Raw genomic sequence first — 15,306 nt, 5'->3', positions numbered from 1 at the left:
AGGGTGAGGTGGGGCTGGATTGAGCACAGCAGCTCCTGTGTTCAGGGATCTGGGAGCCAAGCTTTTCCAAGGGGTCTGGGCCATGTGAGCTGGCTCCCACTGTAAACTGTGCCTCTAGAAAACCGGTGTGGTTGTCTGATGTTACTGGTGCATTTCTTTTCATCCAGCTTCCCATTAGCTGTTCTCCCCATGAATAGAGTCTGTCTTAACACCAGGGCTCCAAAAACAGGCTGGGGCTTGTTCTCCACAAATATTCCTTTAGAATTGAAAAGGCCTTCTGATGGTGGAAATGTCAGTCCTTATTGCTTTCTCGTTTTGTACAGATTTGCACTTTATTTTTATTTCTAATGTAGTGTAACAGTATTTAATATGGGGAGCATGCCTCCTTCTCCACCCTCTGCCCTGCCAAATGATGCAGCAGACATTCCAGCCACTCTAGTCCATAGTAAACCTTACAGATTTAGGTAATTAGTGTGAAGATTAAGATGGTGGGAGGTGGGGGCTTCACTTGCCCCAGGAGGATGAGCACTGAGTTTTGGTTTTGCTGATCTAGGAGCTGTCAGTCTCGTCTGTTCTTAGCAAACTGCAAATTCCCAGTTGCTGCTGATGGAAAAACCAGTGGGTTTGACAATTTTTTTTGTGGCATAAACAGAGCAGGCAGCTTCCCCGAAGTCCATGCAGGGGATTGGAATCAGGTGGTCTTTAAGGTCCCTTCCAGCCCAAACCATTCCATGAAGTCAGAGTGAGCTCCTGCAGGTAAATGTGAAGCTGGACCATCCTCCTCATCCTTTTGATTTTTCAGCTTAATAATTAGAGCTGATCATCTGGGACTAGACCACCAACACCTAATCAAATGGACACTGACCACAAGAAAAAGTCTTTCCATCAACTGCTTGTGGTGCAGTTGTAATTTTGTGACTTAGGCTGAGGCACGAGCAGTACAAATTATTTGGAAAAAAACCCTGTCCTGCCCAAGCCTTTCCCTTTCCCAAAGAAAAATAACTGCATTTTATTTCAGTATTCATGTCATGTGATCCCAGCTGGCTTGTATTTGGGAAAAAAAACCCAAAAACTGGGGCTTGATGTCTTTAAAATTCCCTTCTTCAGTATGAGTTGTATGACCTGGGAGCTCAGGTCTTGGAGATTCCTTTAATACCAAAATGGACCAGGATTTCCCATGTTCCCACCATTAAATGTTTGGAAATATTTGAGTGTTTCTGAAAAGATAATGCTGTGTTTCATTCTTAGCTTCATGTTTCATTTTAAATGAGAAGTATATCTCACTGCTCCTAAGTTCGCTGCATCAGCCCAGGTGTGCTGGAAGATGGTGCCCAAGTTCAGCCCTGCCTCTTTTAAAGCAGACACTTCCTGTTTTGAAATACTCTTTTTAAAGGTTTTTCCCTCTCTGAAAGGCACACAACATTCATTGTCATTGCAGTTGGTACAAGGCTGTAAAAACTCATCGAGTACAGCTGCAGACTGTGCATTCAGAAATGGCTGTGTGCAATTCAGCCCAGAGATGTTTAAAGTGGTGATAATGCTGCCAAATCCCATATGCTCAGAGCATCAAGCTGCTGTGTTCTTCTCTCCTCTGTTTTCTATATCAAATCCCCAGGAGAGGCTTTGAGGCACAACTCCAGAGTATTGATTGTTCAAAGGGAAAATGGATGTAGTTTTGTTTCGTTTATGATATCAGTAAAATATTTCATTCCTTTGCTGACAATAAGTATCTTATTTTCAATGGCACACTGACATTATGTAATTTAAATTAAAGCAAAATTGCCAGGAGTGCTCAAAAATCACTTGGAAGGAGAAGTGTGTGGGTACAAATAATCACATGGAGAGTCACTTTAGATTAGAGAGAAAAAGGAAGTTTTTTTACAGTGAGTCTGTTAAAAATAAGGCAAGACTGCCCAGAGAAGCTGTTGTTGCCTCTGGAAGTGTCCATGGTCAGGCTGGATTTTGGGTTTGGAGCACCCTGAGATAGTGGAAGGTGTCCCTGCTCATGGCAGGGGTGGAACAACCTGCCCTTGAACAATTCCAGGGATGGGACAGCCACAACTTAGGTACAGATTGCCCTATAATAAAATATTGAGTTAAACAAAATCCCCCTTTTTCACAGCAGCACCTGAATTTAACAGGCTTCTGTAGAAGCCTTCTTGAAGTCTAAATTCTATTTACGTTGGAAAATCACCCACAGAGACCTCAGGGTGATCAGAACACTGGTTTCCTAACAGGAAAATCAGGCACTTTATTGTAATTTTTATAATGGCTTTTCTAGTGCATATCTCAAATCAGTCTTGTTTAGAAATTAAAGGTATTTTTGCTAAAGTGTTCTTGCTTCAAATGCCTCTAAGATAACTGAGCAAATCCTGCATTTCACCCTGAAAATCAGGAAATAGCTCCATAAATGCAACCTTGAGGCTTTTGGATGAGATTTTGAAGTCTGATTTATGCTAACACACGCTAGTAAATAACATAAATTGTCTGTTATTTGCTAAAGAGAAAAACAATTGTAAAGCTTTTCCTTTTTTTTTTTTTAAGATAATTGGTTTTACCTTTAAAAAGGCAAATGCTTGAGAAGGGCAAGTACCAAGGGAATAGCATGTAGCTGTGTCAGGGGAGGGTCAGGTGGGATATCAGGAAAAGGTTCTTCCCCCAGAGGGTGCTGGCACTGCCCAGGCTCCCCAGGGAAAGGGCACAGCCCCAGGCTGCCAGAGCCCAAGGAACATTTGAACCATGCTCGCAGGGATGCCCAGGCTGGGACTGTGGGGTGTCTGTGCAGTTCTGGAGACTCTGTGTCCCCTCCTGCTGCCTTGTCCTGGGGATGGGCTCTGGAGACGGGCTCTCACCAGGACCCTGTTCTCTCTCCTTTCCAGACCAGCCTGGCTCACAGGCTCGTGAACCGCGAGGGCTCCGTGACGCAGCTCCCGCTCTACACCTCGCCCTCCCTGCCCAACATCACACTAGGACTGCCTGCCACCGGCCCTTCCAGCGTGAGTGGGGCTGGGATCAGCTCTGGGATGGAGGGATCAGCCTCTGGGATGGCAAGGATCAGCCTCTGGGATGGAGGGATCAGCCTCTGAGATGGCATCAGGGTGGGGATCAGCCCCTGGGATGGCAACAGGGCTGGAATCAGCCTCTGGGATGGCAGGGATCAGCCTCTGGGATGGCAGGGATCAGCCTCTGGGATGGCAGCAGGGTGGGGATCAGCCTCTGGGGTGGCAGGGATCGGCCTCTGGGATGGAGGGATCAGCCTCTGGGATGGCAGTGGGGTGGGGATCAGCCTCTGGGCTGTCAGTGGGGCTGGGATCAGCCTCTGGGATTGCAGTGGGGTGGGGATCAGCCTCTGGGGTGGTAGGGATCAGCCCCTGGGCTGTCTCCTAACCCCCTGTGCCGTGTGTGTTTGCAGGCGGGACAAGCGCAGCAGGACGCGGAGAGGCTCGCAATCCCAGCCTTACAGCAGAGGATCTCCTTATTCCCTGGCACTCACCTCACTCCCTACCTGAGCACTACAACGTTGGAGAGGGATGGGGGAACTGCACACAACCCTCTCCTGCAGCACATGGTCCTACTGGAACAGCCAACTGCACAAACGCCCCTGGTCACAGGTGAGCACTCCGGGGGCAGCACTCGGGCACCTGGAAAAGAGAGCAAAGCAGCAGGGATCTGTTGGATTGTTGTCAAGGCAGCCCCTAGGTCCTGCATCACCCGTACGTCCTGCAGGTAGAACATAAAACCTTGGTTTGTTGATTCATTGATTGGTGGCGATTTTTCCACAATCGGATCTCCCATCTCATTTTGGTGAGATGAAAAGAAATACCATTATTCCATCAGGATAGCAAAGGTTGGTTGATAAAAGTTGAGAACTCTATTTGACCAGTTCAGATCAAAGTGAGGGCAAAAACATTTCATCTTAACGACTCCTGTTTTCCATGGATGGTTTCTATTCCATGAAAGTATGAAAGGCACGCACTTAGAAAATCACAGGTTAAAACACTTCCTTTCCATCATTAATATAAATAGCAAAATCATGGCAAAAGCAGCTGCCTCCCAGCAGATTGTATTTGTTTGTGTGCGTTCCCTTTGCAGGATGGTAATTGCCGTGAGTCACTCCCGGTGCTGGGTTTCAGAATGAGCTACCTGTGGGAAGGCCTGTGGCTATAAATAAGCTGGATTTAAAGCATTAATTCCCACTGGGATGCATTCCTGGTTTCCTGTGTGTGGTGCTGGGACAAAGGATGTTCTGCCTCAGTTACTGACGTGTTGGTTTTCCTTCCCTTCCTTCCATTTCTATTGGAAGTTCTTGGGAGGTGTCAGCCCCTGCAGCATTGCTGCTCATGGCTGGTTGTACATCCAAACCCCAGGAATATCCACGGGGTTGGGAGCACACAGATATGGGGAGGCTGATGCAGAGAAGTGTGGTGTTTGCTTCCTTCAGTTTCCAGCAAACTGTGTTTGCTTCCAAGCAAATTCCTTCTACTTCACCTGCTCCGTGCGGGGCTTTCTGAGCGAGTACAACGTGTTACAGCCCAGCACTCAGGAGAAGGAGTCAGCACAGAGAAACAAGGAGAAATACACGTTCCAGAGGCAGCAGCTGAGAGGCAGCGAGCTCACACGTGGTCCCCAAAGCCTTGAGTGCACCAGCTGCCAAGCTGCAGCTAATATTTGGAAACTCCTTGGAAATAAAGTGGAGTTTATTAGGATTCTGCTGGAGAGCCTTGAGCTCTGGAGATATTCCCCTGACAGCTGCAGAATTAGCCGTGATGGCTCTCTCTGGGCTGGAAGGTAGACATGGCCAGTTTGGGAAGCTAGACTAGAATTCCTTAGCTGTGCCATTCCTCTTGGGAATGGTTACTCTGGGTAGTATCCTCCGTGTTGTGGTACATGTCCTGATGTCCCTTATTCCTGATGGAACATACGCAGGGCTTGCAGCAGCCTGGGATAGTGGAAGGTGTCCCTGCCCATGGCAGGGGGTGGAATGACATGAGTTTTAAGGTCCCCCCCAAGCCCAGCCGTTCCAGGATTCTGTGAACATGGTGTCTACTGGAAAGCTTTCCCAGGAGCACCTTGGCCATTACCTTGGAGGAAAGTAGTCTTCCAAAGTATCCTCTGCAAGCTCTGCTGTCTGATTTGAACTTTTGGGAGGAGCAGCTGTGCTCTCAGGGAAAAGGAACAAATCTTTCCCAATTATCCGTGTATTCATACGCAGACCTGTGTGTGTGCACACGCCGACATCTGCAGAAACATGCATTTATAAAATCAAATACTCTTTCACATGATCCTTTTCAGAAAAAGCAGAGAGTGGGAGAAACTCTGTAAGCCTGCTGAGAAAAGAGGCTTTCCCATGAGTCAGCTCCTTCCACGTAGGGCAGTTCTGTGAATCGCTGGGAAAGGAGGTCACATCCTGGGACACAAATGCCAAGGTGTTTCTAATCCTCAGCATCCACCTGGCTGCAGACATCTGGGCAGCTACTCCTTCTCCTAAACCAAAGCCTAAGGAGAGCAGAGGGCTTCTTGCCCAAAAGTGGCTGCAGCCCTAGCCCTGCTAGGGAGGCAGCTGGTTCCTGCAGCTTGAATTGAACCTGGGATCAGTCCCTAAACCAAGGTGAGCTGTGAGGTTTAAACTCCAGACCACTGTGGTCTCATGTAGCAACAGAAAGGTCAGTAAGGTGTTGCTGGTTTCAAGAAATCAGATGTTTCCAGAGGGTCTCTGAGTCACCAGGCAGATACAGAACTCAAACCAAGCAAAGCATTGCTCTGTGCAGTGGTGATTAATTTATCTGCTCTCTCTCAAGGCAGCTCCAGCTGTAGATGGCGAGGTGGCTGGGTTTGGCATGGTATCACTGTCACCGTCAGCGTTACTCAACAGCCGTTTTCTCCCTTCCTTTCTTCTTCCTTTTGTTTCTCCTCTGCTGTTTTTTCCTCCATATTATCTTCAGACTGGTATCTTTCAGGACTGCCCCTGCACGCACAGCCCCTGGTGGGTGGAGACAGGGTCTCCCCTTCGATCCACAAGCTGCGGCAGCACCGCCCGCTCGGGCGCACCCAGTCTGCTCCCCTGCCCCAGAACGCCCAGGCCCTGCAGCAGCTGGTGATCCAGCAGCAGCACCAGCAGTTCCTGGAGAAACACAAACAGCAGTTCCAGCAGCAGCAGCTGCACATCAACAAGGTAGGCACAGAGCTTGCAATGTCCTTTTTCCTCCAGAGCAGCCTCAAGCGTGCGATTTCAGTGTCTCTAGTGCAGGTGTGTCTGTGGGCTCTACCTCCAACATCCCTGGGCCTCTCATCCTTGGACCTCTCTCAGGCATGACAACACCAGGATGTAGTTGTGAGGGAAGTTACTCAGATACCCTGAAACATTTGCTGAAAGGCTGAGAGACTTAGGGGTGTTCACTGGGAAAAGAGAAGGCTCCAGGGAGAGCTCAGAGCCCCTTCCAGTGCCTGAAGGGGCTCAGGAGAGCTGGAGAGGGACTTGGGGACAAGGCATGGAGGGACAAGACACAGGGAATGGCTTCCCACTGCCAGAGGGCAGGGCTGGATGGGATATTGGGAAGGAATTGTTCCCTGGGAGGTGGGGAGGCCAGACTGGGTGGGTCTTGGAGCAGCCTGGGCTAGTGGAAGGTGTCTCTGCCCATGGCAGGGGATAGAACTGCATCATCTCTAAGATCCCACCCAAACTATCCTGGGATTTGTTCTGTTTTGAGGCTTTCTAAACACTCCTCCCAAGGAGTTCCAGTGGAGGCTTTCCTTAGGACAGCAGTAATTCCAGCAGCAGGTCTGGGGCTCAGGACAAGCCCGTGGCAGGCAGCCGTTCAGATTGCTGCTGTTTCATTTACGGCAGAGGTTCCTCCAAATATTTCCACCGTTCCAGTCCTGTGAGAAAACACAACTGCCAAGGGCTGGATCAAAGAGTGGGAGAAGCCACAACCCCCCCCGCACACGCCACCCCCAAACCCTTGTGTATGGGCCGGGCAGAGGCAGGATGGTTACACAAGTCACTGACGTCAATGCTGTCCTCCTGGAGCGCTGCCACCGCGGGTGCCAGCCCTGGCCCCAGCTCAGCCCCGCACATGGGAGCTGCTGCTCCACAGGGATCCCATTTCCTCCCCCCTCCAAACATTCCCTGGGACCAGGGCCATGGGGTGCGGGGCAGCCAGTTGAGGTTCTTTGTTCAGGGAAGTTGTCAGCTGGAGGGATTTTTTGCGTGAAGGATTTTAAAGCTTTTCCAAAGCCTTGGATGTGACGTATCCACTGAGCTCATTCAGACTTTCTCCTGGACCTCCCAGGAGCTGGAGAGCCACTGGAGCACTCTGACTTCCAGCTTTGTCCATCTCTCTCCACAGCAAAATCAGTCAGAGAGGATTTAATTAAACTGATTTCCCTGTGTTTGATTTATAGGAGTCATGAGTTAAAATCACTTTAGTGCTAGTGCTGCGTGCGTGTGGTGGATTTATCCCATGGGATAGCATCCAAGTGCTGACATGGGAAAAGACTTTTCCCACATTGGGGATATTTTAGGACCCTAGTGTGTGTAGGAGAGTTAAGGGCAGGACTAAAAATAAAATAAAAGATTATTTAATTATTAACAGGACCACTAGCACTGCCTGTTATTTTTTTTATTTGCGGATTTCCCGTAAATAATACTCCTGAAGTATTTTATATATTTATACTCATAAATCAGCTTTTCTTAATTCCATGTGATTTTCCAAACATTTAGATTTTGGCCCTAAGTGTTCCCTGTTAGGTGTCTGCAGCAGATGAAATTTTTGAGGGGACTGCAGCCAAAACAAGTCTTGCTGTTTCCAGGAAAGCAACTAAGGAAAAATATGTTGTTTTACATGAAAATATTAAGAATAACCATCCAAGCAGCTGTGGCTGCCCCTGGATCCCTGGAGGTGTCCCAGGCCAGGCTGGATGGGGCTTGGAGCAGCCTGGGACAGTGGAAGGGGTCCCTGGTCATGGCAGGGGTGGAATGGGGTGAACTTTAAGATCCCTTCTAACCCAAACCATTCTGTGATTCTCATTGAGCTGATATTCCACCATCAGCCTGTGCTTCTGTTTCCCACCTTTTTTGCACGTTTAATGTTTGACAGGGAAGTGCCAGGGGAGGTTTAGGTTGGAAAAGACCAGAAAAAATTTCTGCAGTGAAAGAGTGATCAGGCACTGTCACAGGCTGCCCAGGCAGTGGGGGAGTCACCCTCCCTGGAAGTGTTCAGACAAGCTGTGGATGTGGCACTTGGGGACAGGGTTTGGGGTGGATTTGGCAGTGCTGGGGGAAGAGTTGGACTCAATGGTCTGAGAGAGCTTTTCCAATCTTAAGGATTCTGTGATTTGTAATATCAGAAGAAGCTTTGCACCAAGCCCCATCCAGCCATGCAGGTGAGTTGTCCCCTCTCCTCCAGGCACAAAAGCTCCACAGCTTCCTGGTCCTTCCAGCTGTAGGACAGGCTGCCTCAGACAGTTGTTTTTCCCCTGCTGTCGCATCACTTCAGGGGAAAAAAAACAGATCAAGAGATTTCTGTAGGCTTTCGCTGCTGCAGAAGGCTCTGCCAGGTACTCTGGGGCCCAAGTTGGCCTCTCCCCATCATCCCTTATCATCTCTTGTTTCTCCTTAGTCTATAAAACTTAAAAACCAAAACCCAAAGGGAGCGTGGGAAGAGCCACGTCGAGTCGAATGAGTTCAGCCTTTATCATCCTTTTTTTTTTTTCCTGTTTTTTACTCATTTTCATCAAAGCTGTGTCTCCAGCTGTCCAAGAGTTGTTTCTTCCTTGAGTTTGTCCTTCACCTCCAGAGGGAGGAAAGGGAGCGTTCTGCTGGCTTCTGCACATCCTGGCATGGTCAGGGCTGAGCTGACATCCTGCTTTGCTTCCTGGCTTCTCTCTTCCTCTCCCTTTCTGCCTGTCCCTCTGATGGGGACTGGGGTCCCATCCACCCAGACCATTCTGGGATTCCATTGTTTGTCTGCTGAAGACTCCTCACTGATCTCTAATTTGTGAATAGATGTCTCTAACCTGTTGGTAGAACCTTCAAGGTCTTCAGTGTCCCATGAATTTGCCACTGTGGAGAAAGATGTCCTGGAGGACATGGTATGGACTGATGGGCATGGCAATGCTCAGAGTTTGGATTTGATTGTCTTGGAGGTCTTTTCCATCCTTAATGATTCTGTGGTTCTGTTTATCACATCGACTGGACAAATCCAACACCAGCTGAAATGTCACTAGTGAAAAATGCAGCTGTTTTTCCCCTCATGAATGTTCCACTGAAAAATTATGAACTCTTTAGTTTCCCCTGTATTTATGACCTGACTTTGATATGTATTTTTTTTTGCTGTGGTGTTTTTTTGGATTTTTTTTTGTTTTTCCAGGTTTTGGTTTGTTGTTGTTGTTGTTTTTTGTTGGGTTTTTTTTTTTTGTTTGTTTTGGTTTGTTTTGGTTTTGGGGGTGTTTTTTGTTTCTTTTTTTGTTGGTTTTTTTTTTAATTTCTATTCTTTGTATTTCAAAGCTGTGGAGGAGAAATCTTGCCAGCTGCATGGAGCCTTTTAAAAATGAAAAATGCTTGTGACTAGAGAGCTGTAATTTATTCCGGAGTGAAGTCGTTGTCTGCCCGAGGCTGGAGAGGCAGTGCCTTTACCAGAGGTTTATGGTGGCAGCTTGTGACAGCCAGAGGCCACTGGATATGAAAACAGAGGAGTAACCTCGTGGCAGAGGAAGCCAGAGAGCTAATTAAGGGATGGAGAGGTTATTTATGGTGCTCTGTGCTTACTATTTCAGATATATTTACAAGCCTTCTCAGTGCTACCGTTACAGCCAGCCCCTCGCACTTTTATTCCCTCAGATTTTAAATTGCATGAGCACGTGCTCATAAAACTGCAAAAATGGAAGATTTTTAGGGCGTTTGGATGGGCCTAGCATGCAGATACTGAGTGTTTTATGTGGCATTTGTTGGTAAGAAAGTGTCTTCTCTGCAAAATCTTCCTTTAAGGGTGGGGTTGCAACAACAGGAACCAGTGGCAGACCAGGAGATTCCCTTTGCAGCCAGAATGTCTGAAATGTCCTTGCCATCCACCACTTGGTCTTCTCAGCCTTCACCGTGGTTGTCATTTTAATTCTTACATTTTTAAGGAGCAGGAATAATTTAAAACTTCCAGGGAATTACACTGCCTCTCATTCCCATTAGGTGTGACAATGGCACTCTAAGTTATTTTTCCCAGCAATTACCTTGTGCAGTTCAGAAGTTCAAAAGGCATTAAGTTCAAAAGCTTGAGACCTTCGATCCAAGCAGGGGGAAAAAAAACCCAAAACCAAGCAGCAGATGGTTTATGATAATTTAATTATCTTTAAAACAGATAATATTCATCAAGCCTAAGAGGGCTAAAGAAAATTAGAACTTTTAATTTAATGTGGTTTGGTTATTCAGTGTGTGTTATAAGGAATTAAACTTGGGGGGGGCAGGGTGGAACCTCACAAAAATCCTTGAGGGGTTTTGATCCCTGAATCTTTGCAGGGACCTCCTGAGGTCACTGAGGACAATGTCCCTCCTCTAACAGGTTGCCCAAAGATCTCCAAGGATGGAGACTCCAGAACCTCTCTGAAGAACCTGTTCAAGTGTTTGACCACCCTCACAGGAAGAAAAAAGTTTTATTGTGTTCAGAAGGAATTTTACGGGTTTTAATTTGTGCCTATGGCCTCCTGTCCCACCACCTGTGAGTGCAACCCATGAGAGTCCTGGGGACTTAGGGATATCCAGGTGTTTTAAGTGGTAGTTCCTTCACCAAGGGAAGTTTGCCTTGTTTGAGACTTTTCCTCTGGTGTCAGAATCCTGGGGTTCTTGAAGGATTGTCTTAAATAAGGCATTTATTCTGTCTCATGTGCCACCAGGTGCCTTCCCTCATTCAGCAGTGGCACCAGGATCTCCTTAGCCTTCTTCTTTTCTTCCTTCATGTCCCTTGCCAGATTCAACTCCATTCCTGCCCCTCTGCCTTGCTTAGGTTCTATGGCAGAGCCTTCCTTCCTGCTTTTGGGGGAGAAAAGGCTTAATTCCAGATTGGAGCCACTGTTCTTCAAAGAGCAAGTTACTGACAAATAGTCCCTCCTCCTGCATGTGTTCAATAACCATGTTTTGATTTAGCTTTATTAGATTTAAAATCAATATTGCTTACCATACTGATGACCTAATCCTCATTAAACCTTGCCCTGACAACTTTCAAAGTGCAGCAGTTTCTTTATAAGCCTGTGAAACAGGGGCAGCCTGAGGTCTTTGAAAGGGAGGAAATGGATTAGTTTTCCAACGCTGGAGTTAAAAACAGGTCACATTTGGGTTTTTTTATATCCCAAATAAAAATCATAAGCAGTCCGAGACAGAGAACTGTGCATTTTATCTTGCCAAAGAACAAAAAAAAGCTTGAGTGAATTACAGTGAAAATTAAATTGTTCCTTTAGGTTTACGAGCTCCTCTCCAAGACATTTACTGTGTCTGGTTAGGGAGGTCAGGTTAGAACAATGCTGCTCTTCAAGTTTGCTCTCAACTGCATGTCCTGTGTTTCCTCTTAACCAGCTCCATAAGAGTACAGATTTTCAAGTAATCATTATTTCAGCCTCACGGAAAAAAATCAGGGAGTGATTTGAGGTGATGTTGAGCAAACAGGCAGCAAAAGCCCTGTTGGAGGGTTTGTGTCCCCCCTATTCTTTCAGAATTTAATTGCCAAACATCTCGATGGTTGCTCTGCGTGTTTGTGAATGGAGTAGCATCTGGAGTTGTGCAGGAACAAGAGGCTCTTATTCCTTCAGAGAGAGGATGAAGTGGAAAATAAGGGGGGTGTCATTACTGGGGATACGGGATTTCGGAGCCCTCGACACCAAGGTTGCCCTGACCTTTCCCTGCATTGTTGTGGATTGTGAGACAGAATAACCCAGAACTGCTCCTTCCCGTGAGCCTGGAGAGCAGAGCTCTGGGCGTTCCCCGTGGTGGGAGGCAGCTCTCTGATGAGTTTGGGGCTCTTTCAGATCATCTCCAAGCCGGCCGAGCCGGCGCGGCAGCACGAGAGCCACCCCGAGGAGACGGAGGAGGAGCTGCGGGAGCACCAGGCGCTGCTGGAGGAGCCCTACGGCGAGCGGGCCGCGGGCCAGAAGGAGCCCGCGGGGCTGGCCAGCGTGGTGCAGGTCAAGCAGGAGCCCATCGAGAGCGACGAGGAGGAGGCAGAGCCGCAGCAGGAGCTGGAGCCCGGGCAGAGGCAGGCGGAGCAGGAGCTGCTCTTCCGCCAGGTCTGGCGCTCGGGTTGTTGTAAGACGTGGATTTGGGCTCGGAAGCCACCTTGTGCTACTCTGAGGGGAAATAGGGTTGGCTGGTTACAGGAACCCGATGTAAATTCAGGTGATTCCTTCCCTGGAGTCACCTGCCAGCTGGCAAACCCCAGGGAGGACAGTCTGTGGGTCATGTGCACAAAACACAGTCACTGTGTTTATTGAGCCACTGAAACGCTTCCATGGGTGTTTCTTTAGGAAGATAAAGTCTGTCCTCACATTTCTGAGCACTAGCCACCAGCAGGAGACTGTATTTTGGTTTAATGATTTAAAACTGATTTCTCCAGAGAAAGACTGCACATAAGGGAGCAGGGGACAAGTGGAGGGTGTTCCTGCTTCAGTGAGCCTCCAGCCAGGCTCACTTTTGAGGCAGAACACCTGAGGCTTGAGGATTGCAGGTGATAAATCCAATAACAAGGAAGCACAGTGTAATAGAGCTGGTCCATGTCCTTCAGGAATGTCATTGAGATGTTGCTCAGGAACTACATTTGCCCAGGAAAGCTGTGGCCACCTCATCCCTGGCAGTATCCCAGGTTGAACGGGGCTTGGAGCAACCTGGGATAAGGGGAAGGTGTCCCTGCCCATGGCAGAGATGAGCTTTAAGGCCCAAGCCATCCTGGGATTTTCTAATTCTGTGTTGCTGATGATGGACCATTATCAGTGATACCATTCCTCTGAAGGTGGAACCTCTCCACCTTAATCCCGAATCCATGGTCACACCTCAGGAGTCTTTAAAATAGTATCTCCTTTGCAACTGTTTTGCCTCAGAGCAGGAGGAAATTTATAGAGGGAATGGGATGGAACAGCCATCCCTTCTGACCAGGAGCCTGTCCAGCTGATGGTGTGCTGCACAGAGAACCAGCTCAGCTAAGCGCTCCCTCTCCAGCCTGAGTGATCCAGTTGAGTGGGACTCGTTCCATGGCCTGGGCTGTTTCACTGTTTATTGTCCCAGAGCAGTGGGGTGGGAGCACAGGAGAAGGAAGATGAGGGAGCTGTGGGGGAGGATGGAGCTGCCCCTGGCTATGACCCTGTGAGTGTGCAGCAGGCTCAGGCTGGGGCTCCGTGTGTTGTGCCTCTCTGACTCGGCCCTAGAAACATCACATCTGCCTTTGCTGCACGCAGGGGAAAGGAGTCCAAGCCTGAGAGCCTTCAAAAACCCTTTTGGGAAGGCCCTTTCAGCAACTGCCTGCTTCTCTTGCCCACAGCAAGCCCTGCTCCTGGAGCAGCAGCGGATTCACCAGCTGAGGAACTACCAGGCGTCGCTGGAGGCGGCTGGCATGCCCGTGTCCTTCGGGGGACACCGGCCCCTGTCCCGGGCACAGTCCTCCCCTGCCTCAGCCACCTTCCCCATGTCCGTGCAGGAGCCACCCACTAAGCCAAGGTTCACAACAGGTGAGCTTTTTGGGGGGCTCTGGGCTGGGGGGGGCTCTGGTGACTGGTCTATTTTACACAGAGCTATTCTGTGAGGGCACAGAAAAGAGGGAATGGCTTTAGGCTGGGAGTAGTGTTAGATGGGATATTGGAAGGAGATCCTTCCTTGTGAGGGTGGTAAGGTTGCCCAGAACAGCTGTGCCAGCCCCATTCCTGGGAGCGTCCAAGGCCAGGTTGGACAGGACTTGGAGCAGCCTGGGATAGTGGAAGGTGTGCCTGCCCTACCCCTGAGGTGAGCTTAAAGGTCTCTTCCAACCCAAACCATTCCATGGTGATGATTCTCCGACTTTCTTCCCTGTCCCTGCAAATCCGTAAGCCTGGGCTCTGCATCTCATCCCCATTTGGGTACTCCATCACATCCTGCCTTCCTCAGGGAGCACACTGAGTCATCCCTGCTGTCCTGCTCATCCCTTCTGCTGGGCAAAAATACCCTGCACACACACACAGCAGCAGCACAGCCCTGGAGCTGTGTGTCCAGGCACACAGAGCGAGTCCCAGGCTGTGACAGAGCTGATTTACAGTCAAGGCAAGGAAAGCCAGTGCTCCTGAAGGACAGAGTGCCTAATGCAATGCTGGCCCTGTTTCCTCCACCTTCTCCAGCCCCTCCATAACCTCATGCCATCAGTTATCCACTGGGCTCCCTGCCAGCCTCCCCTCCTCCTGTTGCACAGGAGGCTGTGCCTGCAGGTTGGGAAAAACGAGGTGAGCTGGTGATTTCAACTTGTCTTGAGGAGACAAAGAGACTAAAGGGTGTTTGTGGAGGAAAATGATGAGTGCAATCCTGTGTCTGTCCGGTGGAAATCACAAGTGCAAAATAGATGTCGATCCCCATCCCTTGGAAGTGTTCACAGCCAGGATGGAGCAGCCTGGGACAGTGAAAGATGTTCCTGCCCATGGCAGGTGTGGAACAAGAGGAGCTTTAAGGTCCCTCCCAGCCCAGACCACTCTGGGATTCTGTGATCTCCCCACCAAGATTTAAAGCAAAAAAACTTAATTGTTCTTCCTGTATCCTGACAGCCAACTTTTCTACTCCAGAATCCTCTCTGCTTCTTCAATGCCCTTAGCAACAGCTGAAAGTTGATTTTCCATGCAACTCCTCAAGCCCTGTGCTGGGTGATGAGGGCTGATTTCGAAGTCCGCCTTCTTCCCCAAATGTCAGGCTCTTAACTTTGTGAATGAGCAGTTTGCAACGTGATGTGTTCCCTGGGAAAAGGAAAAGGAAAAGGGAGGTGGGGGAGGGGAATCCACAACGCCCAAATAAGAGCGACTCATGGTGTTACTTCCCTTTCACTTCTGCTTTTATTCCATTTTTAACCTACATTTCTTGCATCATGCAGCTCAGTGCTGTGAATTGGGTTTATTTTCAGGCCCTGGTGGTGTAGTAATAGTGGCATGTTCAGTGTTCCTCAGCTCCTGGCTGCAGGCATGGTGGGAAGCATGTGCTGTCAGTTCTGGGACAGCCCAGGGAATAGCTCAAGTTTTGTAAATCAGCTCTTTAAAGTCCCTATTTGTTCTTAACGTTTAACCCAGAATTTCAGCACAACTGCATTTCAAATGCAGTTGGTTGTGGCC

General features: G+C 48.8%; 1 protein-coding gene across 9 annotated transcripts in view; it reads left to right on the top strand.

Moving 5' to 3' along the window:
- The window catches only part of HDAC4 (histone deacetylase 4), a 176,839-nt gene that overhangs the window by 124,472 nt on the left and 37,061 nt on the right, over window positions 1-15,306 (top strand). For 7 of the 9 annotated variants that reach the window (XM_039704597.1, XM_039704596.1, XM_039704598.1 and 4 more), the window contains 5 exons: window positions 2,880-2,996; window positions 3,413-3,611; window positions 5,943-6,172; window positions 12,007-12,264; window positions 13,509-13,695. In XM_039704597.1, coding sequence (XP_039560531.1) covers window positions 2,880-2,996; window positions 3,413-3,611; window positions 5,943-6,172; window positions 12,007-12,264; window positions 13,509-13,695 — 991 coding nt within the window. The remainder of the gene's footprint in view (window positions 1-2,879; window positions 2,997-3,412; window positions 3,612-5,942; window positions 6,173-12,006; window positions 12,265-13,508; window positions 13,696-15,306) is intronic. The other 2 variants (XM_039704594.1, XM_039704593.1) reach the window with 1 other exon arrangement.

This window comes from Passer montanus, unplaced genomic scaffold (assembly GCF_014805655.1).
Source record: "Passer montanus isolate IOZ18808 unplaced genomic scaffold, ASM1480565v1 scaffold178, whole genome shotgun sequence".
NCBI classification, from domain to species: domain Eukaryota; kingdom Metazoa; phylum Chordata; class Aves; order Passeriformes; family Passeridae; genus Passer; species Passer montanus.
This window is presented reverse-complemented; position numbering and strand designations above follow the sequence as displayed.